Here is a 26,054-nt window from a genome sequence, read left to right on the forward strand (position 1 = left end):
GTTCATGACAGGTGTTATGTCATGTTTATGACAGTGTCATGACAGTCTTATTCACTCCCCTTCAAATAAAGTGTTACCCAGATTTCTCACTACATTGCAGCTGTATTGGGTTCAACAGTGCGCGGCAGATTAATGACCAAAAAAAAAAAAATCAGAAACTGTCTTTGCATCAGCTAATTTTGTGAGCAAGATGACTATGTAAGATTTTGAGGTCTGGATTGATGAGAAATTTATAACTTTATTCAAGTAGAATTATGATTTTTAGGGACTTTGTTGATGATTTTATCTTGGAAATTTCAGCTTCTGAGTTCAAATGAAATACATTGTTAAACTGTGTCCTTCAAAGGCCAGTGGAAAAGTTTTTTATTTTTAATAAAGTTTTAAGGATTTGTTTTGCTGTGGTATTGAAAAGTCTCTCGATTTAGAGTTAAATGGTTTAGGTCAAAGCAGACTAATATTTTAGCATCACCCAGACTTATCTCCAATAGATAATCTATGGCAAGATTTGAAAATTGATTGTCAGACACTCCCCATCCAAGCTGACTGATCTGTTTCGCAAGAATATTTGCTTATAAAGTCTCTATTTGTGAACGTGGTGCAGACATGTCTCAGCAAATTTAAAGCTTTGATTGCATTGACAAGAGGGGTTGAAGGCATTTATTTTCATCTCAAACCAGCCATTTTGTCTCTATTTTGGAAATACGCTCTACTTTTTTTTTTTTTTTTTCATCTATCTCATAAAGTCACATGGAAGCTAGTGTTTACAACAGAACGTGGAAAAGTTTAGGTTGTATGGATAGTTTTGCAAGACGCAGTAAGGGAAGATGACACTTTTTCTGAGTCCACAACACCAGCAGTGACCACATAATGGAGCCCTGATGTTAAGTGTTGACAGTGAAGCCCAGACTCTGCCGCCAAGTGCAAAAAGAAAAAAAAGAAAAGAAGTGAAATGGCGCAGATGAGCAAGAAGATTATAAAATAACCCGACACTTGTGCTGTTGATGAGCGACAGGTTTTTCTTTGTTTTCCTTCTGTTTGTTTGATTGTGTTTTTGCGAGTAGAAGACAGAATGAGCAACAGATCTGAGGCCCAAACTCCTAGGAGAGGGCTTGTTTCTAACTGCTTTACACTGTAAACACACGACAGGCCACGCCTCTTTCGGTGCGCCGTGCCAAGCCACAGGAATTCCCTCTCTCTGTTTTTCTCTCTTGTCTTTCTATTCCAGTCTCTCTCCCTCCTTCCCTCCTTCCCCGACAGGCCAATGGGAGAGGCCTGCAGGCTGACTACTGAACCAGCAGGAACCTCTGCTCTCGTTCTGTCGTCTGTAGGACGCTCCATGCTAAATTTCTCCCTTTTGTCCTCTTCTCATGGAGAGCTCTCTGAAACCATCTTCTGTGGGAACCCAAGACTCTGCTGTGAATGTGTTGAAATTTCACCACTGAAGTGTGGTGGTGATTGAGCAGAGGAAGGGATTGTTGTAATTAGGCTTATTTACAGATGAACACTCCTCTCCTTTTCTGTCACGTGTCTGTCGTCTCTCTCTTCCTCTGTTCAGTCCTGCATGCAGGGATTGTGCTCTGGCGTTGTTGGAGACACCTGGGCCAATCTTGCTTTGATTCCATAATCCATGTCTCATGCTGCAGATTAGCCCCCCTCCATGTAAAAGACACCTCTGGCTTTTTACTTAATTCACTGCTAAGAATAGATCTCTGACTCAGTAGCCTAATAACCATGCACAGCATTTACTGCGGCGCTGCTCCTGCCTGCATGAACCTGTCTGCGTGTGTTTTATGTGCGCTGTTCTACCTGTGTGTGCACACTTAATTGTATTTAAGTGTTTTTGCCGTATGTAAGTGCAAGCTCGTACGTTTTGTGGGTAAGCTGCGACTCTGTTAGGCTGTTGATGCATGCTTTAAGTGGGTGTCCTCACTCAGGGGACTCAGGGGCTTGACTAAACCACAGAGCAGCGAGGTTTTTCAAATCATCACACACTTTATGGTTGAGTAGAGTAAAAATAGGTTGTGGTGAGAGACTTGAGACATAAAAGCCTGTTTTATGACTTCATTAAACAACATTTATGTTTCTGTGGCACGGTGTTTTTGATTAGCATTGTGGAGCTGATTACGTAGATGTGCTCGAGTCTCTATCCACAACTGCTCATTCAGTTTCTTCTTCACGCTAATGAACACTGCTAACGAACTCTTTGTACCACAGAGTTTCTATGCAGTCAGAAAACGAATGCAAAAGTATCAAATTAGACCCCCAACGCCACATAGTCTGGATAATGAGGGATGAAAAACTTAGTTTGGAAAATATTTCTGTTTACAGACTTTATTTCTTATTCGTTTTCTAAAAGTTCCCCATCCATGTATCTGTTCATCTGTCTTTGTCCATCCCTCCATCTGCCCTGTTATATCCATCCATCCATCCATCCATCCATCCATCCATCCATCCATCCATCCATCCATCCATCCATCCATTCATTCACTTACACATAGTTACACTTACATACTTACCATTGCTCATACTTACTTGCATGTACTTGCTTTTGCATACACATACTTTCACATACTTACTTACACTTACATACTTTTGCATACACCTACTTATATTTATATACTCTTACGTAAATTTACATACTTTTGCATACACCTACTTATATTTATATACTCTTACGTAAATTTACATACTTTTACTTACTTACATATTTGCGTACACATAATTATACACACACCTACATACATTTATTTTCAGAAGTACCTTTACTTAAGTACGTTTACATACACTCATGTACACATACTTGCACCTACTTATTCACATTTACATTTAATTACTTTTACTTACACTTGTACTTAAACTTTTGCACACTTAGTTACTTTCTTATACTTGCATACTTTTATATACACATTCTTACACATATTTACTTTTACTTGCATACGTTTTACCTCCACCTATTTATGTATTTTTACTTGCATACTTGCGTCCTTTCACTTGTCTTGCGTCCAGACCTGTAATGTTGAATTTGGACATATTGACACACAAACACAGTGTGGGAACCCTGGTACCAGTGCAGGAGCCAAGCTCCGTTCTAATGGCTTAATGTATCTGGGCTCTAACTCTGCGTCCTGGAAGTGAACCAGCATGTTTGTCAGTGGGCCAAACATCAGTCTGAGCAGAGGAAGAAGTCAGGGCTGCCTTGGTTTCCCCAGCTCCTGTGGAGGCTGTGTGGCAGCTCGCTGTGTCTCTGCAGAAACACTAGAGGCTTCAGTCCACCGCCGCTGCTGCTGGGAGGCAGGATGTTGGCAGGGCCAGGTCGGCCTGAAGACTCTGCTGCTGCTGTCTCATTGTGCTCAGCACAGAGCCCGCTCTGTTCCGATCGTAGTGATGAGCAGAAGCCACCATGCTGCACTCAGTCATGGATCAGCACACACAGACAGGCTCACACAGACACACACCAGTCTTAAAATACCAGGCTCTTCTCCTCCACTGCAGCAGCCATCAGTGCATTACTGCCATTCCTTTCTGGCAAAACAAACCTCAGCACAGAGGCTAACCTCTCTGGGATTTGTCACATTCATTATCTGGATTGTGCTTACTGTTGTCCTCAGAGTCTGATGAGCACTTTATTAGGCGTCGGTGGGGGCAACAGAACCTTCTTAGATGATAATTAAGATTGTCGTCCTGAAGTGCTTCAGCTAGTTTCGCTCCTACACTGAAAGGTCAGCGTCTCGGCTGCACTGAAATCCTTTGTTAGCTGTCCCAAACCGATTTGCGCTCGGTGAGCAGATGTGGCTGACATCGCCAGTGCCCTGACCTTTAGCGGTGGGAATGTCTCAGCTGTTTCCAGACTCCCTTTTACAAAACCCCTCAGTGGCTGTGGGCTGCGTTAAGCAGCACCCTGTGGCTCCCGTACCCCCCGAAAAAAAGCACACACACACACACACACCCAAAGGCCTTTATGGTTTTTATATAAATTAAATTATTTAAAGTCTTCCTTTTCTTATGCGTTTGTGTGTTTATGTTTTCCAGGTGGCGTTGTACAACACAGACCAGGAAGGAAGCGATAGTCCGAGAAGCAGCCTTAACAACAGCCTGTCTGATCAGAGTCTAGCCTCTGTCAATCTCAACAGTGTGGGCAGCGTTCACAGCTACACACCGGTAAGAACAATGTCATATTTGTCTGTTTGGAAAACAGATTTCTACAAGTGCAAAAAGATTCAAAGCGCCAGCTTTTATCTCAAACTGTGTTATTTCTTCTAACGTGAGATACAAGCCACGCAGGATCACAATCATCTGTAGCAGCACATCGATGTAACGGGGCAGATGCTGGTCGTTTCACCCCTTCACCTTTTAAAAAAAAAAATGTAGTTTTGGTGTTTTTACATGACCAGATATATTTTGTCCCCATTTGCCAGCAGCTCAAGTAAAGTACTTTTTTACATCCGGATCCTAATCTGCTTTAAGGAAGTGTGGTTAAGTTTCATATCTGTCATATTTTACGAGTGATAAGAAATTTCTGCATTTTATAATCTCTAAAATTCATGGAAATGTTTAACTTTAAATGATAACAAATGGGTGTTTATTTAAATTGATACAAATTGATGTTAACTCTTGGCTACAAAACTGGGGCAAAGCTGAGCTACCACCAAAAAAAAAACAAACACTTTATTAAACATTAATGTTTTTATTATTTCTTACGTCTCTGAGAAATTCCTCCTTTCTTTGAATTTTCCTTCCCAGCAGCCAGACTTCCCTGGAAATATCAAGTTGTGCTGATTTATAGTTCACCAGGCTTTCAGGAAAACCTTTAGTTTTCTTCAACTAATCGCTTGCTGGCTTTTTTCATGAAGGATGTTTAAAGTCAGACCTTTGAATAGACAATAGACAGAAAATAAAGGCCAACTAAACTGAACCAGTGACATCTCTACAAATAACAGGCAAGTTAACAGACAGTTTTAACATTTTACTAATTACTGCCAATCTTAAATGGTGGTTTATTTATTTTATTAGTTGAATTTGGAGAAAAATATCAAAGATATTATTAAATCATTACCAATGTAGTGATTCAGTGAACGCTATTAGCTGAAAACTTGACATACAGATTAACTGACATGTTGAAGAATGATGCATTTCTCAGGTTTTTTTTATCTGCTATTGGTGGATAAATAAGCCAGATGCTCTGATTTTTGTCCCTTATTTCTCCACATTACTTATTTTTAATCACATTACTATGGTCCAGTGCAAGAGCTGCAGGCCTATAATTGAAGATTCCAGTTTTTTTGTTTTATTTTTCTGCTATCAGGTGGTAAATTATTCATAACTGACCACTTGGCCAGATGCTTTGGTATTAAATTTATCTTTAAATTCCTAAACTTTCTAACAAACGATGTCTTAGCAGATGAAGTGTCTGATTCGATATGAAAGGAACCGGGTTAGAAAAGCACAAACTAAACTGCCAACGCATAACCAATTTCTCCTACATTTTTTTTTTTTTTTTACAATGAAACACTTTATCAGTGTACTCAGTAAAGGAGACTGTATACCAAAGTGTGGGAAAGATTTAATGAGAAACGAATCATCAGAAGTGCAAAAACTACTTTTTTATTGCACCCATCACTAAGTTTTAGATTCTAGGCAGACATATTGGATATATTTAACTTTTCAGAACCTTTTTTTATTTTTCCAGCTCCAGACTTGCAGCCTATCCTTCAACCAGTCCTATGATCCATTTTCCTTATTCCCAAGTCTTGCTGCACTATTTTAAAATGTCTGTCAGCGCAATGCTACTTGGAAATCCTATTTATGGAGGTGAAGCTTGCACTGTGGGAGTTTGACAGAACCAGCAAATAAAACATAAATGAACCAGAACACATGAATTATATCTGTTTATGATGTGTTTAATATTAAGGTTGCTTTTAGCTGCTTTGCGTAGACATGCACCGATCCAATATTAATATCTGTATTGGTCCTGATGTTGAAAAATGTCACAAATATATCGGATATTTGTGACAATCTGCCCGATTCATAGGTGCAGATCTATTCAGTCTAATTCTATGCTTCGTGCTCTGAGCACGTCATGATTTATTTATTTTACATTATATTTATAATTCCTAATTGTACTTTCTGAACAAGCTGAAACAAAGTTTAATTTTTTACCAAGGTGGTCAACCAATTGTTTTTGTCCATTTGAGTTTCTTTATTATTTTACGTTGGCTGTTATACTCTCAAATTGCACTGATTGAACAAATTAAAGTTATAACATGTTCAACCAAGCTTGTGAAGCTGTTAGTGTGAATAAGTGGGCTGTACTGGTGCAGAGTTACCACATAAATTTGTAAATCAGTACTTTTATGCCTCTGTTTAAAAAGAAACATTTGAAGTCAATTCAGCACAGTTTCTCTGTATCGGATCGGTACCCGCTGATTCTAAACCACAGATATCTGTATCAGTATCGGAAGAAAAAAAAGAGGATCAGTGCATTGCTAAAACAGATCAGCTGAAAACGTAACAAATGTTGCAGTTTTGGTCCTGAATCAGAGCTTTCCAACAGTCTTTATTCTCAGAAGACAACAGACTTCAGTAAAAAAAAAAGAACATGTCAATGAAAGAAAAAGAACATGTCAATGAAAGAAATCAGAATCAAAGTAGAGCTGACGGAGGTTGAATTTTGCAGATTTGTTTTAAATTGATTGCCAGTATTCAGTATCTGTTCACATATAATAGCACAATAAATCTCAGGAAATTCTGATCTGACCTGTTAGTTTTGGTGGTCAGTCCTTTTTCTGGAGCTTACCCTGCCTAAGAACAATTTGAAATAAATCGCTGCTAACTGCCATTTAATATAACTTAAATTAATGTATGTTTCTCTCATTGGGTTTTCCAGAAGCTAAGGTCCGTCTTAAGGAACCTGCAAATCAGCATTCAGTGTTACAAAATAAATCTAAGGCTTTACATAGTAGCTTTCAGCCGATTTTTGTTTCAGCAGATGGTGATTGACTACAAGAAATCTGATGAGAATCCTGTTTGATTAATAATTTGTTTCTGCAGGGGAAATAGTGGAAGGCCAGTGCACAAAGTTAAAGATATGTCTTAAAATCTCTTTGCACCTTATAAAATTTAGCAAAGTTTTACATTTCTCGATCGAACTTGAGCTGGAACTGTCGGCCTGACGTTGCCGGTTCCACTTCTGGAACTGCGCAAAAAAAAAAGAGCGATAAAGCAGGCAAAATCCAAAACCCCACAGAAATCCTGAAGGAATATTGATCTCTGCAAGCGTATAATTACGTATGCGTATAATTACGCTTGCAGAGCGTAATTAATTTACGCTCTGCAAGAAAGCAGCGCGTAAATTAATTAAAGATGCATTAAAACTTTTGCGTTGTAGTGGGGTTTTTTGGGGGGTTTTTTTAGTTCAGAGTAGTAAATTATACATTTTGATCAATAGTTGTCATCTGCTAGAGAGCAACGGTCACGAAAAGGACTAAAAACGAAACCCTGCGAGTCGTAGAAAGCCGACTGTATCCTGTGTGAGAGTTGATGGAAAAGCCCCAGGAGGTTTTGTTCAGAAGAACCAGCTGCAGACGGCAATAGACCGAGGTTCAGGGTGGACATGAGCGAGAGTACAACATCAGGAACGGGGTTAAGAGAAACAAAGAAAACTGCGCTCGCTCCTGGAAGCCAGACAAAGAGAAGCTCTCCCTCTGATGTCCTCCCACCAGAGATGCCCCCTCTTTGGTGTGGTCCTCCCTGCATCCTGGAGTGCTCCCCGCTCCAGGCGCCGAGCATCGATCGGCTCAGCCTGATGGATGCGCTCACGCTTGCCCGCCCGCCCGCCTGCTCCTGCTTTCTCTTTCTCTTTTTCTCTCCCAGCCTAAGCGGCAGCTCTCAGTAAACACTCTGGCTTTATTATCACCTCTCCACTCTTCTCCAAGCCAGTCCACGAGCCACACACTTCAGCGGCCTGTCCGCATTTTAGAAGAGGAAGATGTTAGGATCAAAAATTGAACACGACCTCTCTTGTAAAGCGAGCCCACAGTGGACACAGGTCAGGTTTCTGCTGTGTGAAATAGGACTGTGTCTTCGTTGCTGCCTTTGCTGCGGTGAATCTCTCAGACAAGCCCTTAGCTGGAGGGAACAGTGCTTCTGTCTCACACCCAGAGGCGGTGTGTTACATTGACTGCCCACACAAATACATGGATAAAATGCCTGCTTATTTGTTCAAGGTATTGCTATTGATTTTGTTTTAAATACATTTTGCTCGGCCACCAGAGTATTGGCTTTATGTCCGTTCGAGTTGCTCTCTTAATGCTGTGTGAGCCAAGGCGGTAAGCACTGACCTGCATTGTTATGGTGTACGTAATTTGTTCTTTATGTTGCATGAGGGACGCATCTTCAGCCTGAAACACGATGGTCGCAGCTTCACAGAATGGAGATATCATTGAGTTTTATCACTGATTTACATGAAATATTTCACAGGTTGTTTTTTTCTGTTTCTGTTGCACCAACAATTATTCCAACAACGCAACAAACAGAAACTTATATGCACAACCCACACACACACTCTGACTGCAGGGAAATTTACAGAATAATGTGAATATTTCTGGAGGAAGCAGATTCGAACCGCCGCACTCGCTGTGCAGGAAGCACACAAAAATCCATCAACTCTGATTCACTTTCCTGTCTTTGCTGAAGAACGACTTCCCCTCAACATGATGCTGCCGCCCCCATGTTTCATAGTGGTGACGATCTAGTCATAATGTGCAGATGAGACCAAAACTTTACCTTTGGCTTATTTTGGATTTCTTCTTGCATCTCTTTGACCAAAATTGCAACATTTCTTACATTTTCACCTGGTGAGATTCACTTTCATACTGCGCTACGTCAAACTATCCAAAAAACTTTTAACCTCCTCACCTGTGGTGGCGCTGCACCGGGAACTACTGAAGGAAATGACACAAAAACCTCAGAAGACGACTCTGAGCACAACGTCCTTCTTCACAAACTGTAAACAAAAATGAAGTGGCATCAGATTTTAGTGGTTATAGGATTTTTCTTGTCGTTTGTAAAAATAAAAAACGAGCCATTTCACCCTCTAGTGCATTTGTTCTGGTTGTATTTACCCACAATGCTGTAGTCAACTTCCTGCTTTTGTAGCGGTTTCTGGTCCGTTTGGCATTCAAGCGAGTTCAGTTCAGCTGAACTGAGACCTAGGTTTTTAATCGGACCAGAGTTCGCTTGTTTGGTCCACTTCAGAGTTCGGTTGCGCGTTCACACCTCCCCAATCAAACCAAACTCTCTAGACCAATGAACCAGAGTTTGATTAAAGCGGACCAAACCAGTGTGGTGTCGATGTCGGCCTAAAATAAAGACAGATTCATGAAGTGCAAAACTAAAAGTTATTAAATAATCCAGCTGAGTTGTAGATCTCTGCAGCTCCTGCTGCTGTGCAGTAGCTGCTTCTCCAATTAACGCCCTCCTTGTCCGGCTGGTCGGCTCACGTTGACTTTGTGGGGTTTTTTCTAGATGATGAATTGAACAGCAGTGCGTGACATGTTTTTTATGGGTTAGGATATTGCTTTATAACCTCACCTCGCTCTAAATTTTCTCCACAGCCTGATTTCTTTTCCTGTCTGCTGTTTATCATGATGCTGTTTTTCACAAATGTTCACTAACAAACCTCTGAAGCCTTCGCACAGCTACAGGCGGCTGAATACATATCATGCTCTACTTTTTTTTTTTACATATAATTTATGTCTGCTTAAACATCTTTCCAGCAGTAGCTCCTTTCACATGTTAAACATTAAACCCAGCGTCTCCCTCGTCTCCCTCCATCTCCCCAGGTGACCACTCATCCGGAGCCCGTGTCCCAGTCGATGAGCCTGCAGCAGCCCCCCCAGTCCCAGTACAGTATGCCAGACAGGGAAAAGCAGCTCCCGTTCTCAGACTTCGAAGATCTCAGTGCCTCCTTCCGCAGCCTTTACAAGTCTGTCTTTGAGCAGTCCTTCAGCCAACAAGGTGAGCAGCCTCTCCAGGGCGCTGGGGGGGAAATCTATCAGCGAGCCGAAGATCCTAGAAGCGATTTTCCTAATGTGGGCTTGTTCCTAACAGCTGGGGCTATAGAGAGTCTTTAGGAACTAATGAGGTTTACTCTAAGTGTGCAGGTATTCAGCTCGGCTCACTTGGCTTTAATCCAAACCTTTACAGAGGACTTTCAGGCTCTTGCCAGGGAAATGCTAAGACTTATCTATTTATTTAGAGCTGGAGTCTGAGAGTTCATGCTTTAAATATTTTATTGCAGGACATAAAGAGATATGACTGCACTTTTTATTGTTAATTCTTTACTTTTTATTTTCGCCCTTACGTGAAAGTTAAGAGCGTCTGGTCGCGCTTCAAACGGAGGGCAAGAGCTTGTTGGCAGCCCAAAAACTCCTACTTACATTGATGGGATTTTTTATTTTTTTAAATCTTTTTAATGGATAACAAGTCAAAGAAAACATCAGAATCCCTGCAGAAGAAAAAGCAGTTTTGTGTATAATCTGATTGACTGATGAACATGAAGCTCTTGACAAGCGAGTCAGGAGGAAAGCAGACTGAGCTTTCTGTGGATAACCCACTTTCACAAATCAAATGCATTTCATGCTAATGAGAGTCTGCTTTAATCTATCATCTGTGTTTTATTAGTTAAAACACAGATTTTTTTTTTTTTTTTTTACGTGCATAAAAGTGAAATTTCTCTCAGACAAGCTCCTGCAATTAAAGAGCGTAAATAATCGAGCTTGGAGGATTTCACACTCTGCCGCTGCGGACAGTGAGCTAATTCACTGGCTTTGATAATAGGTAATGAGCTCGCATTATTATTCCGGTGCCGCGCTAATTGCTTTCTGTATTTCCCTGGTTGGACAATGGGCTTTCTGTACCGATAAGAGATGCACCTTTGTCACCCCTGCGGCGATTGTGGAGGTGCGGGGCCCAGAGTCGGCTCTGAAAGCACTCCAGTGGAATGGGTTCGCGGTGCCAAAACTGTGAAGGTCGGGGCCTCTTAAGGGCCCCTCCCCACCGCTCAGATGATTGCAGCGGGCTGCGCAGATGTTCGTGCTGCTTAAAGAGCTGCACAACCAGATAGTCAGAGATGATACAGGACTCTGAGGAGGAAAGAGAGCAGCAGCTCCAGCTTGTGAAACGTCCAATAGCCCAAGCTGAGTCATTCCCTGACGCAACAAAATGGCAACTGGTCTTTCTCAAATGTTGACGCTCCTGCAGCAGCTCTCCATTAAAAACCCCTGACATGCTTCCCGGATCAGTTATTTTCAGATATTTACTGAGTTGATTACTTTTTATGAAATAACCAAAGATTAAAATCTAGCATAAACTGAATTTGCATTGATGATGATTTCATGAGGGATTCAAACCCTCGCTGCTCAGAGTTTGAAAGAAGTCAAAGTAAACACTGAGAGAGAGCCTAACTACATTACTATCCACTTTTTACATCTGCATTCAAATGTATTGTTTGCAGTTACAAGGCCTAGCAAAAGTGTTCACACCCTTGGAGCTTTTCCACATTTTATCACATCAAAACCACAGTTTTCAATGTTTCTTACTGGGATTTTATCACAAAGTAGTGAATAGACATGAAGCAGGAGAAAACTAACGGCTGGTTTTTACTGCAGTTACAGCCAAAAATGGTAGGGTTTGTCTGTAACTGATTTTTTTTTTTTTTATCTACAGACTGATATTTGGTGTTCTTATTTTATAATATTAATTAAAAAACATTATTTTATATGGTGATAAAATTCTAATTAAAAATATATTGATTTATTTTTGTATTTTTTAATTTTACCTCCAACTTTCTGAGGTCCCCTAGCGCCCCCTATTGGCTCCCTACTTTGAAATAAATTAAATTAAACAATCTCTGGAGGCAGTGGGAACACTGGATTTTATTCAGAGGCGTCAGAGTAAAGGGGACAGACTACAAATGTAAACAAAACAAGGCTGGGCAATAAATCAATAGCTATATATATATATATATAGATATATATCTATATATATATATATCTCGCCATAGACACATGATCCGATAAAATGTTGAATAATTTCACTGACCTCTGATCCAGAATCGCACAGCATTCTGGGAGATGTAGGCAGAGGAAAGACTTTAGCCACCCAACCAACCTAACAGCCAGTTCAGGAAGATTAGTGGAATCAACCCACTGAGTCACTCTTTGGTTACCTAGCAACCTGTTGAGTAGCTGGCGCAGCAGTTCGGTGCCTTATAACTGCTTAAAAATAAAACAAACAATTGTGTGGAGTGAAAAGAGAAAATTAGTACAACATCTCTGCAGGAACATGTGGATAAAACAGAAACGGTCAGGTGACTAGTTTGGCAGGATTTTATATGTTTAAATGAAAAAAGCTAATCAATAATTATTGATATTGACTTATATGAAACGGTTATACCAGGGGTCTGCAACTTTTGCCATATTTAAAGACTAATTTTTGTACCCCGTCCAGGTAAATAAACTTATCAAAATGACCTTTTCATAGGACATTTTTATATTTTTAATTTAAAAATGTCAAGTTTCCTGTCCACTATGGGAAATTTATTTTTAAGGAACCACCATTTTATTTCTATTTTTAGGTTTTAATATGCAGAAAAAGAAACATTTTTAGCAAAAAGAGATGGATGTAAAAGAAAAGCATATTGTTTTCAACCTAATGACAAGATAATTAGATATAAGAATTTATCATTTTAATGTCATTCTGTTGTGGAAATTCGATTAAATTATTCAAAGAAAATACTGTAAAACTGCTAAAAGCTGGATTTCTATATCACCCAGCACCAAAACAAAATCCCTCTGATTGTTTTTAGATTTATTTTTATCCACTTTCACTTGATGCTCTACTTTATATTGGCCTGTTGTTTTAAATTCCAGTAAGGTACATTGAGGTTTGCAGTGTCATAAACTGGGAGGTTGCCCGAGTCTCTGGTTGTTTGCGTGTCCTCAGAGCTCGGTGTGTGTGTGTGTGTGTGTTTCAGGTCTGATGGGCATACCGTCGGATAACTCCCAGCAGACCCACACCTCCTGCTCCTATCAGCACTCCCCCAGTGGCACCATCAACACTCAGAACAGCCTGTCAAACAACCAGCCCAACAACCACCACAACAACAGCGGCCAGGTTCCCCTGTCCCACCCGGCCCAGGCCCATCCCGGCCACGGCTCGCCCCACGCCCAGCACCTCTCGCAGCACAACCAACACGGCCAGCACCCGCAGCACGCCGCACACTCCCAGCACGGCCAGCACCCGACCCACGGCCAGCACCCGCAGCAGCAGCAGCAGCACACGGCGCACCCGGCCCAGCACACGCAGCACAACCAGCACCCCTCCCAACACGGACAGCAGCACCAGAGCCTCTCCCACCCGCAACAGATGGCCTGCAACACAGGTGAGACCCTCCGTCTCTTTCTGCTGGACCGGCGTCTGCTTTTGTTTTCCCTTTGTTTGAATCCGTCACACGGCTGGACGAAGGCGCTCAGGTGCAGTCATGACCGTGTTTGGAGGTGATCCTCCCCGTTTCGCCAGAGAGCTCAAAGAAAACAATTTAATTTCTTAACCAGTAAATTATCTTTTAATTTATTACCTTTGGTGTGGAGAACAAAGCCATGCTGAAGCCCCGACTTCAGCAGGATTTATAGACACTGGCTCCTCCTAGTGGCCACTTCCAGGAACTGTTCGACCGTCAGATGAGTTGACGTCTCCTCTTTCTTTTGGCTCCAGATTACTGCAAGTACAAATGCAAAAACGTGACTGCAGTGAAAATGCATAATCTGACCTTACAGTCTGCTAAAATTAAAATAAAAAAGAAAGCTGTTATTATTCAGCAGCCAGTATTTAATTAGAATTTAATTAGATTTTATGACTTCTTAACTTTATGCTCTTCTTAGAGTTACAGACATGACGTTCTGTGTGTCTGTGTTGCAGGTTTACGGTCTGAGTGGTACCCCAATCTGGATGCCCTGAAAGAAAGCTGTCGTATTGCCAGCAGCTACAACTGGGCTGATGTCGACCTTTCTCCTTTCCAAGGTCCATTGCACTAATAAACCCTGCACCATTAGTTTATATTTCAACCTGCGCTCAGGATTTTATTATTCATAACAGCACTGTCACTATAGAATGGGCGATAAATTGTCCCATAAGTTGTTGGGATAAATGATAACATTGTTGTTTTGAGACAGTTTTGAAGTAATATAATGGTAATGGCATACTGATGCAAGAACACATTGTCAAATTAATAAACTTTGGAACTGGAAAACATTTTAAATAGTCAAAATAAATAAAACTAGAGAAACGACAAAAAAATGAATTATGAAGTTTCTGTAAACAGAATTATCCTTAAAAAAAAAAAAAAAGTTAGTTGAGACCAAAACACCAAACTGAAGACTTTTGTCATCCAGTTTCAAAAAATCAAAACAGTATAAAAATAGTTTTTGTTTGTAATTCAATTAATTTGAAAAGGATTAGGATGAAGAATTACCCCATTTCTAACTAATTTGATTTAAAATGTGAAACTTTTTACAGTTTGTAACTCAGCTCAATAGTTTTTAATGGTTTATTTTGTTTTTTTACAACTAAAGTAAACCCGAAATTCACCTTATCAGATAATTACAGGAGGAAAAACAAGTTATTTTAATACAGAAATGTCAGCTTTCTGAAAAAACCTTTTCATTCACTTATATCATCGAAGTATCTTCACTCTCCAGAAGCAGTCAGTCTTGCATCATATCTGACGATACCTCTGACTGAAGACTGTTGCTGTATGTTTCATGATGACGCAGAATGCCAACACCTCACCATCCAGTGACAGAATCATCAGCATATATCATCAGCTCTAGGCAAAGACTGCTGATCCACCTCGTTTGCTTTTGCCGTTCCTTTTTAAATCTGTTTGGCTGTGTGGTTTGAAAACAGAGCGATGGAGTTGAGCTCATTTGAGCTTTGAGGTGCTAATCAGTTGCTTCCGGTTGTTTAAAAAAATGACAGAAATTATCTTAATGTTTTTTTGGACAATTAAAAAAAATTGTCCAAACAAAAAGCAATGTCTTAACCAAAAAAATTAACAAAAGATAAAAAAAAATGTTTTAATTAAAATAGTTGACATTAATCAACTTTAACACCATTCATGGCAGAGTAGATATTCAGGAATTGGCACAATACCTAAATTCATTCTTTGTCCTGAGAGAAGAAAGAAAAAAATCAACAAAATAAAACATTTATACAAGAAATAACTGATGAACAGACAGAAAAGTTATGAAAACAGGATAAAATGACAATCAAATCAGAACAAACGTAGCAGATCTGCTCCAACATTTAGCTCGACTTACTGCATTAATGCGGCGTGGCACGGAGCGACCTGTAGGTCATCTTCATCACATCTTCCTCTCCGTAATGCTTCACTTTCTGAGTTCAGCTCAGGATGATTGTGTCAACATAACATTTCTACAGTAATAATCCATTTCTAAGTCTTGTATCATATGATTTTTTTGTTTGTTTTTTTGTTTGCTTCAAGTCAAACATTTGAAATAAATCAGTGATGAATCCACACAGTGAGACTCACCTGAGAGTGATCTGGACTCCAGATTAATTTCCTCCGACGTTAAAAGCAGAGGCTGGATGTACAGCTCTGCTCCAGCCTTTGATTGAGTGCTGATGTGTCGGCACTCCAGAGTTGATTACAACTTTAATTAAACCGAGCTCTTCAATTAAATAACACCGCCTTCAAGTTTAATTACCAAAACACCCAGCTCAGCAGGTCAGTTTATCCAATTAAGAGTCAAGGAATGCAAGGTAGGATGTTTTTTAAATATCACCCACTGAAGGTTGCTGATATGATGAATATATGCTGCAGACGCGTCGTTCGCTTGCTACGTTTACATTCTGTTGAAAGAAACTGTTCCAGTTTTCATTAATTTCCAAAAACGTTGCATTTGTCTCCAAAGGTTTAAGAGAAAGCATGAGACAGGCTGAGCTGAACAATTGGTGCCTTGAACCCACCCAGATCGCGGACCTCTGCTCGTCCATCAACCAGTTCTTTGCTCGCACCGGCGTCATTCAGCAGCAGGGGGCAGTACAGAGTCCTGTGTGTCACGGCGCCATGCACACCAACAAACCCGGCCAGCACCTCAACACAGGTCTGTACACCTGCAGAAGGTTAAAGCAGTTTATGTTTTAAAAAGCGATTTATTTGGAGTGTCTGTGCTAAAAACGGGTCATGTAGATTAATTAAATAACGTGAAATAATCACAAACGTCATCGCAAGGCACTTTACGGGACAAATGGGTCACATTTATATTGGCAGCGAGAAAGAAAGAGACTAAATGCAGAATCACTGATCCGGTTCTACTTTTTAAAGAAAAAGAGAAACAAACACCACATTAATACCAGCAAATAATGTTAGAATGGAGAGTAGTAGGAGAAAACGACAGAGCCTAAAGTGAACGGTGAACTATACATGCCGTTTTATTTTCACATTGTTTATTTTGTTAATATACGTGTTATAGATTCAGGATTGCTGAATGTCAGAGAAAGCTTCTGATTGTGTTTAATCATCAGGAAACCTCTACATGGACACAAGACAGAGTATGCCCCCGATGATGGGTCCCCCCGGATACCCCCACATGCCCCCCATGAGCAACACGGGGCCCACAATGACAGGTAATCGCCCCATAAACACCCTGCTCTGAGAAATCATTCCCTCTTCACACCGCCTAAACCTTTCTCACTTTTTAATAGTGTCAGACCTCAATGTGGCTTTTGGGTTTTTCACAAACCGAAACAGTTCATAACTTCAAAAAGATCCACAAACGCACAAAATGTTTTACTGATTAAACTGAGAGAGCTGAAGCTCCACTCTGGGGCTGAGTCGATCAGTCAGGTTGCAGATTTTATTCCTTATCGATTCTCATTGATTTATGAAATAGACTCTTTAATTCAAAATATGCACCATGTTTGATTCAAACTAAATAAAAACTAACTTGAGCAATAAGAATCCCTCTGTCAAATAAACATTGTAACATCAACAGCTTATGCCTTTAACATAATAAACGAGCCTCATCGGAAAATATATTCTAATTTATTTAATATGACTGCAAATGTTAATGAGATGGAGATTATTCATAACATTAATAGTAGTAGTTTAACGTTTCCATGGAGATGCTCAAAGCTCCGCCCCCCTCCAGAGTCACCGCTGTTGCTAAGCAACATATCAACACTCTACATTGGTACAAATCGGTTACATGCTGTGTGGTTTGAGGATGTTGGATGTATTCCCTCCTCTTATTGTGATTAAAGATCTGAACATGCTGCTTCTGCTGCGACGCCATCTTGGATATTTTCTGAAGCAAAATAACGGAGCGTGGCCAACACGTCGTCACGCAAATGCATCGCGCCTTAACCGATCAGTTGAATCGATTCCAAGGAGCTGAACTACTGAGGACCGGTTCTCGATTCCCATCTCTTCTGTCGACATGTTCACAGAAGGATGATTTGCTTGTTAAACGCAGCGAACGCGCGCGCGCGCAATTTGACTGCAGAAAGAGCCGAGCCGTCCATTGGATTCTCTCTAGTTTCTATGGTTACCTGCATTTATCTTGCTGTTTTAACATTAGCTAGCATGTTGTAAACATATACGTGGTGAACAATAAGAAATAAAATATGTACATTTTTATTTAAACCCCCCCAGATATTTAGCATTCAGAAGACATATAAAATCATTTCTTCCTAGTTTGGTCACAATTGGAGAGAAATGAAGACGTAGCTGCAGCCATCAAGGCAGGTGATAAACTAAACCTTCAGAAATTAAAATTCAGCAGGTTGAACCGGATGCAGAGTGAGGTGCAGAGACAATGTGCTGAAAATAAAACCTCTAACAAAGCTGCATATGGGAGTTTCACTGGACAGAGAGGAGATCTGTACTGATTACTAGATGTAAATTATTTTATTAGCCTAATTGTAAATAGTTTAAATAATTATAATAATTTATTCTTGCCTGTTCTGATGTGCAGCAGGGTGATGTCCACTGACGATCCCTCTGTAGAAAATGACTGAAAAACAGTCAGATAGTCCAAAGAAAATATCAAAACCCTGGAGGACTGTCGTTCAAGACCTTCAAAATAAGTATTTGGCTTCTTAAAGTGAAACAATAACAACCTGCCATGTTTGCCGCTTGTTTCCTGCAGGACACCATGCACAGATGAACCAGCAGCACATGATCCCTTCCAGGACCTTCCAGATGCATCGCATGCAAGCCGACGACATCCAGGACGACTTCGACTGGGACTCCATCGTCTAGCCGCTCCACTTCCCCGTCAAAGCAAGTCCAAGCCGATGGAGGAGGAGGGGAGGGGGGGGCGAAGCCCGGAGGAGGCCAGGCTGAGCCGACGAGGCCGCAGGTTGTGTGATGCAGAGGAACGTTTGACACGGCGAAAAGCCCCGCAGACTTCAGAGTCCTGACACGGCGAACCACAACCAGAAAACGTTGTTACTTTGAAGACAATCATGTTCAGCCAGACCTGCTCTCGTCTGGAGACGAGTGGAGCTCATTGACAGTGACCCTCCTCAGCCAGCCCCCTCCTCTTACCCAGACCATCCTCTTCCTGCCACACCCCCCCCACCCGACCCCTGACCCCTCTGCTCCTTAACTGTCATGTGATTTGAGCGACGTGTTCAGCTTGTAATTCTTCTCGTGTCGACATAGGCCTCAGCTGCCTCTAAGATGAAGTTCTCTCTCTCCAACTTTCTCTCCCCTCTGTTTATTTTTTTGTGTTTATGATATTTTTGTCTCTTTGTTTTTATTTTTATTTTTTATTTTTAAGAAAACACAGGCCGTCTGTCTCTGTGAGTAACGTGATGGTGCTCGTTGGTCGCTTCTGGGGGAAAACAGGTTTACAGATGTTTAAAATCTGAACAGGGTGTTTTTTTGTTTGTTTGTTTTTATCCCCACTGGTTTGATTTTATTTTGTTTGTTTTTTTTAAACCGGGAGTCGAGCCGGAGAGGGATCCCACAGGGCGCTGTGATCGGCTCTCTGTGTGCCATGGGAGAACAGAGACTCATCGTTCGCTCTTAAACACTTAAAGATGAATGAATTGTGACATTGAGGAGATGAAATCAGGAGTGAGAAAACAGACCTTTGAATTTAATCTGCGTCTTGTGAAGTTTAGAGTTGTTTAGATTGGTGACCTTTAGAAATTCAACCAAACTCAAACTGTTTCAGTCTCTATTGTTCACTAAATAAGATGCTGCCGCTCAAAAACAATAAGATTAGCATCACGATACATCTGAGTTGAGTTTTGTTTGGATGAAGATTCAAGGATTTTTTTACTGTCATACCACTTCTGCTCATTTGTGGCACGAAATTTGGACTCGGGTCCCAGATTAAGACACTTAATACACGATGAATAATAAATGGTCTGAACCTCATTAACATCTCAGTTATTCAGCCACAGAAACGTCTGAAACTCCACCTCAGATCCCAAATAATAAATATATTAATATATAAATAAATAGAGCAACATCTGCAAGAAAACATGGAGAGAAAATGATTCAGGGAAAAAAAATACTTGAGATTTTATTTAATGATCAATAGGGCTTAATCTGATTAATCATGACTCCATTGTTGAAATAATTAACTAATTTAGTAATCGATTGATTGATCATTAACTCGAGAACAGAGAAGGCAAAGCAGTAATTAAGCCAAAACTGTTTTAAAAATATACACATTTTGGATTTAAGATTTTAAAAATATTATTTTTCTGTAAACATATTCTCCATAAATGGCAGACTGAGCTTAATCTAGTTCAAATTATGTGAAAACTCAGATTAAGCGCCAATTATAAATCGGTTAATCCATAAATAATGAGCAGATGTTGATAGAAAGCTTTTCACATTAAAAGTGTTAAACTTCAGATTCATCCTTTGCTACAAATGATTCGTTAATGAAGCTATTATTGCTTTTTACGCAATAAAAATGTTTATTTTCTAATTTTGAAAAGGAACTGCATTCTTTATTTTTTATGCTTAGATGAAAAATCTGCAGAATGTGGCCATTTTTTATCCGATTTATTCAACAGAACAATTGATTACTGAAATAATTGTTAGCTTCAGCCCTAATGATCAATAACAAAGCGTCTGTTTGTGAACATTAGAGACCGTTTGATGCTCCCTGCAGAGTCCGATGCGATCAGTTGTTGTTGTTTTTTTTCTTTAAATTGTAATTTTAGGCTCCGATTGTTGGCTGCACTCACCTCTGCTCTGTGTGAGCGCGAAGCACACGGTGAAGGAGGGAAGGCGGCTCACGCAGGCAGGTTTTCTCAAGCACAGAGCAGTGGAGCGACCCGAAGGTTCTCCAGAACCGGCTCCACGGTCAGCAGCGCTGCTGGCCTAAAGAGACACTATGGTTAGAGGAGGATGAGCCCTTTGCACATGAGTTCCTTTTGTTTACTTGGCCTCCAGACGCAAAGCCGACCTCGTTTCGTCCCGCAGCGGCCGCTTCGATTGGCCGCTCTGCTGCGCCGCGTCGGGTTCTACCGTTCTGGTGCTTCTCCAGCTGCAGCACTGTGTCTCTGTTTGAGGGAGTAGCACAATGTTTCTGGGATTGTATTCAGGCTTTTTAATCTGGGAGTTGAGAGATTAACAAAGCAGTCAGCCGAGTTTACTGAAAGCTGTTGTCCAGATTAGAGGTGCACCGATTTATCGGAGCCGATTTCACCGCACTTTACCGACTCGTCCACTTTCTTCCTCCGTTCAGCAACATTTCAGACAACATGAATCGGTATCGGCCAAAATCGGCAGTTCAGGCTTTTTATAGATCGGTAATCTACAATCGGCCTAAAAACTGCAATCGGTGCACCCCTACTCTAAATAAACCTGCAAGATTTAATCTGATTAGGTTTATTCTCGGTTTAAAGGACTGAGAATAAATAAATAAAACAAACCTGGTTCATGTTTGGTGATAAATTTTATAAAGTGAAGGGGATTATTTTCATATCAGATTTTAATAAATGGCACATAGAAACATTTTCCCTGCAGAGATTATTATTTTATTCAGTTGTTGTGAAGATGCACTGAGCAGAGTTTTCCTGACAGATTCTGATTTTAATAGTGCTAAAGAACTAGAGCACATAGAAAACAGAACGATCTGAACCTGCAGGTCGGCCAGTAAAATTACATTTTTTACTGGCCGATAAATTGTCCCAGAAGTTATTCTAATAAATGATAATATTGTTGTTTTGAGACCATTTTCAATCAATATAATATTAAAATAATAATGAAGGAACAGATTCTAAAAGATCAAAAAACTTTAAATTATAAATTTAACACTGGAAATGGAAAACATTGTAAATAAACAAAATGACAAATTAAATGATTTATAAACTGTCCTTCATAAAAAACTGAGACCAAAACACCAGACTGAAGACTTTTATCGTCCAGTGTGAGAAAAAAAATCATTCAAACAGAAATTATTGATTTTTTTTTATTTATCATGCAATAATACATCAAAAAATAATTGACAGGTTCCTGTTTTTGAATCCAACAGAAAACAAATTGATCATTTCCATTTATCAGGGTTCGTTTGATTTTATCTTAAGTCCTTAAAAGTTCCTGATATTCAAACTGCGTAGTTTTGTAATAAAGTCCAATCCAACGTTTTGCTGAAAACCTAAATTTGGACAGAACTATTTACAGCTGGAACCAGATAAAAATGCACTTTTTCCTCACAATCTGAATTTAAATCTGATTAAACTTTTATTTTTAGATCAGTTAAAATTTTAGCTGTAGAATATCAAATGCTATCACAAAACACAATTAACAGTAATAAATTATACAACAGAGGATTGAAACTTTAGTTTCATATTTTATCTCCAGGAAAAGTGTAAAAATTTGAAAAGTGAATTTTTAGTTTGGTAAAATGTACGAACCCTGATTTATGCATGAATTTGTTTATGATTAACATTAATCTGAAAGTACAAACTGAATATCTAATATTTCGATCGGTTTCGATCGACCGGTGCGTCTCCTGGTTTCCTCTCGGTAAATTAATTTGTCACTAAACCTAAATTTATTTAGGTTTTAAATCCATTGAACTGTTTTAATGTCTGGAGCTCAAGCACAATGTTTGTTCTCGGTTTGTTTCCAGTCTTTATTCTAACCAAACGTCACGTCAACCTGAACGAGTTTGTTTTATTTAACGAGGTTTCGTCTCCTGGTGTTGCTGTGCTGTTTGACTTCATGTTAAAGTGACAATCATTGATTTCTCTTATTATTTTTAAATTATCACAATATGTTGTGAAAACGAGGCACTTTGAGATCGAACATTTTATTTTTTTATTTTTTTTAGTTTAGTTGAACATTACAGAACCAAACTCTGTAGATTTTGTTTTTTTGCCTGGTTTATACTGTGGATCGTAGATCTTGAACACCCAGAAGCTGCACTGTGCAGGAGAAAATCAAGGTTCTCTGATTTAAGCTTATGAAACTGCCATTTATTATCATTTCTCCACGTATTCTCCGTTTCTAACCTCCTGCCAGTCTCGTGTGTTCGCCTCCGCTCCTCTCTCGCTCATGTTTTGTGTTTCTATCAAACTAATTTCTCGGAACCGAGTCGTGGATCTTCTGGGAGGTCGGCACGGGGTCACGGCGACGCCTTTCAGCTCTTCCAGGCGAAGACTGAGAAAACGGACTTTCACACGAACTCATCCGCCGACGGGAGACGATCGGAGGAAAGGGGAAAGGAAAAAAAAAGGGAAAAGGTGAAGAAACGACTGGATCCCAGTTTTTACATTTTGTCCGTTTGTGTGCGTTCTTGTGGAAGTTTTTACTTTTCTTCTTCCTGTGTTTTTTGTTTTTTTAATACAGCTGGACATGTACCTGCCAGAGAGATTATTATTATTGTTATTATTATTATTGGGGAGAAAAAAAAACAATAAAAAAAAATAAATAAACCTTGTTACAACATTGGAGAGAACTGCCAACATCTACTGCTGATTGGGGCCTGTTTTATTCAGTGCTGGTGTGTCGTTGTGCTTGTACATAGTGTGTCTTTTCAATCATCCCCTTTTTTCTCCGGGGGGGGGGATTCACAAGAGAGAGGCGGGAAAAGAATATTTTGTTATTGTCCTATCAGAGGGTGACAGTATGTATATATCTATATTGTATATATGTGATGAAAATGCGTTGGCTTTTTGTGTGACACTACCTTTTACCTGTACCTATGGTTCTACATTCAGTGTTTTCAGTGTTGAAAGTATATATTTGGTTTGTGTTTTTATTTTGTAGTTTTTGTTTTTATTTCGTCTTTGTCATTTCTTTCTCTTTTGTTTTTTTTTGGTTTTGTTTGCTTTGTCTCCCTGTTTGTTTGTTTGTTTACTGCACGGTTTATTACTTTTGTTGTCCGATGAGGTGACACAGCTACTCTTTGTATTCGTTTAGTGCTGTAAAATAACTCAAGTGTTATTAGAAAATTGTCGATACCAACGCCCGACCACCCGCCCCGACCCATCCTCCCCTTTCCCCAATATGCATGAATGGCACTTAAAGAAATAAAATATGGTAACTTCACTGTGGAATAATGTGATACTTGAGCTCGTTTTTTTTTTTTGTTTTTTGTTTTTTTTTCCAGGTATTCAAATGAATTAAACATTTAAAAGGGACTGAATGGAGAATAAATCCAGAAGCTGGATTTAATGTTAATCTGAGGTGTGAATTTTTAGTTTTACATTTAATAAAAGTGAATTTTAATGAGTTTGATACTCACCAGGAAGATGGTTTGTTTTAGTTGCACACTGACTAATTTTAATATTTTAGTTCAGCTTCATGATTCTGACTTGGATCAATCAACAGTAACATTTCTTACAAAATTAGAATATTGAATGTTTTGATATTCTGTGTGCTGGTGTTTACTGCAGATTAAAGACTTTAACAGCTGAACAAAATTTAAAAAAAAAAAATCTCCCTGATGCAAATTAAAGGAGAAAGCGGACAAACTCTTAATGTTTGTCATTTTCACAGTAGAAACAGTTTTTGTTGTACAATGAAAACCTGATTTTTCTGTCTGCACAAACGCCACGGAAAAGGTTTTTTAAAAAGTATGAAATTAAATAACCTTACAAATATATGCATATATAAGTTATGTAATAAATAATGTGAATTAAATATAAAAGCAGATTATTGATAGTTAAAAGTATTTTCCATTATATAATTCAGATTTTAAAATACTTTATCATACTTTAGCTACATTTATTCGTTTCCTATAGCGATAAATCATCACTCAGCAAAAGTTGAACCTTTTTGGCTGCATTCAAAAACATCTCTTTAAAAAAAAAAAAATACTATTTATAAAATAAGGATGAAGCGTCTCTGCTGTTGCACAACAGGCAGCCGGTGAGTCAACAGGTTGAAGCTGCTTCTGGTGATTTTCAGCTGCGCATAATTTAAAACGCAGCATTTATTCTGGAAACTGACCTTGTTTTAAACTCCGGTCGGACATCAGGGATTAATTTTTATTAAACGTGACTTTTCTCTTTCTCCTCTAGAGATAACCTGGGTTTGTCGGTCTGTCGCGTAAAATCACACAAAAAAAAAACTGAAGTTTGGAGGATTGTAAGATGATTGTTACTTTTCTGTTGCAGCATCTCCAGTGCAGCATCAAAATCTGTCCCCAGCGTATTCTCTGGCTGCAGGGGGCGCTAGCGTGCTAGACATACAGTCTTGCACAAGACTGTATGTCTTGTGCAAGAAATTTTTTTTTTTAAATTTATCTAAAAAAAATTCTAGAAGTAGCTTGGAAATTTCTGAGTTTGAAAAGCCGGAGATTTTTAGATGCATCTCAGAAGTTTCAAAAGTTTTTTTTTAATGTTTTTTTTACTTAAAATGTTTCCTGATTCTAAGATTAATCTAAAGGTTTTTGAGTTTCCTAGTAATTTTTAAACTATTAATATCAATACATTTCCAATTTTTTTTCAAGGAAATTTCTGAGTCCGTTCTAGCAAATTTTCAACTTTTCAGACTCAGAAATTGTTTCTAGAAAATGTCAAGGGGGCAAATTCTAAATTTTCTAACTTTTTTCTTTTTACTTTTCAAACTCGGAAACTCGATTGAGTTTTCAAGAAATTTTTAGATTAATCTAATTCTAATCTAAAATTTTGAGGGTTTTTTGGCAGAAATTTACTCCTCGTTTTTTTTTTATGTCCTTGATGACGTGAAGCACTTAGATAAAAATAAAACTGACACTTTGCTGCTGTACAAAACAAGTATCTGTGATCCTCTGCAGAGGACAAACAACACAAATCCCTCATTAATTCAAACACATTTTAATACTTAGTTATAAAATTTCCACTTTCCAAACCTTTTATTCTGGAAATTGTTTCATGCTTTTTCTTTTATGTAGGTTATGCAGAAAAACATCCCTGTCATAATTTCCTTATAAGAAAAAATCTTCTTTGCATTTGTTGGCAATAATTATCTCCGCCTGACTATAGACGTAATTAATACAAACAAAATTAATAATTAAAAAAAAAATGTTGAAATGATTTGATTGCAGCTCTGTGATTATAAAGACTGGAGTCTTGAAATGTTTTTCAGGAACGACGAGTTCGTCGTGAAACCAGATAAAGTGCAAAGTGTCGCTCAGCCAGTCGTTTTATTTTACATGTGGATTTCTTCAGCAGCAGAGCGGATCAATCCCTTCTGCTCTCAGGAGTTTGTACGACGAGAATAAACAAAACGGCAGCGACCTGCATCCAGCTTAGTCTGCTTTTACTAAACATGATGCAGCAAAACTGACTGACAGCGTCAGCAGCTCCAACAGCCTTTATAAAGTTCATTCATAAAGTCTCAAGAAGAAGAAGAAAGTCATCTGTAAAGACTTAGAGGAGATTCAGAAGGCGATTCGAAAAAGAGACATAATTATGACCTCAAGCAGAATAATTTGTATTTTTCCCCCCTCAGGAGTCTGCATTAAATTTAGATTTTCTTTCCCTAGAATTTTTTTTTTCTTAAACTGCAG

At 39.2% G+C, this 26,054-nt stretch overlaps 1 protein-coding gene across 2 annotated transcripts in view; it reads left to right on the top strand.

The window, feature by feature from the left end:
- foxj3 (forkhead box J3) overlaps positions 1 to 19,539 on the top strand; it is a 109,999-nt gene extending 90,460 nt beyond the window's left edge. For both annotated transcript variants that reach the window (XM_015029780.1, XM_015029781.1), the window contains exons 6-12: positions 4,030 to 4,158; positions 9,840 to 10,014; positions 13,034 to 13,441; positions 13,978 to 14,079; positions 15,993 to 16,184; positions 16,606 to 16,707; positions 18,231 to 19,539. In XM_015029780.1, coding sequence (XP_014885266.1) covers positions 4,030 to 4,158; positions 9,840 to 10,014; positions 13,034 to 13,441; positions 13,978 to 14,079; positions 15,993 to 16,184; positions 16,606 to 16,707; positions 18,231 to 18,343 — 1,221 coding nt within the window. In that variant the 3' untranslated portion in view covers positions 18,344 to 19,539. The remainder of the gene's footprint in view (positions 1 to 4,029; positions 4,159 to 9,839; positions 10,015 to 13,033; positions 13,442 to 13,977; positions 14,080 to 15,992; positions 16,185 to 16,605; positions 16,708 to 18,230) is intronic.
- Positions 19,540 to 26,054: the final 6,515 nt, after the last annotated feature.

Source organism: Poecilia latipinna, unplaced genomic scaffold, assembly GCF_001443285.1.
Source record: "Poecilia latipinna isolate Pla-1442-1.1 unplaced genomic scaffold, P_latipinna-1.0 Scaffold162, whole genome shotgun sequence".
In the NCBI taxonomy this organism is placed as follows: domain Eukaryota; kingdom Metazoa; phylum Chordata; class Actinopteri; order Cyprinodontiformes; family Poeciliidae; genus Poecilia; species Poecilia latipinna.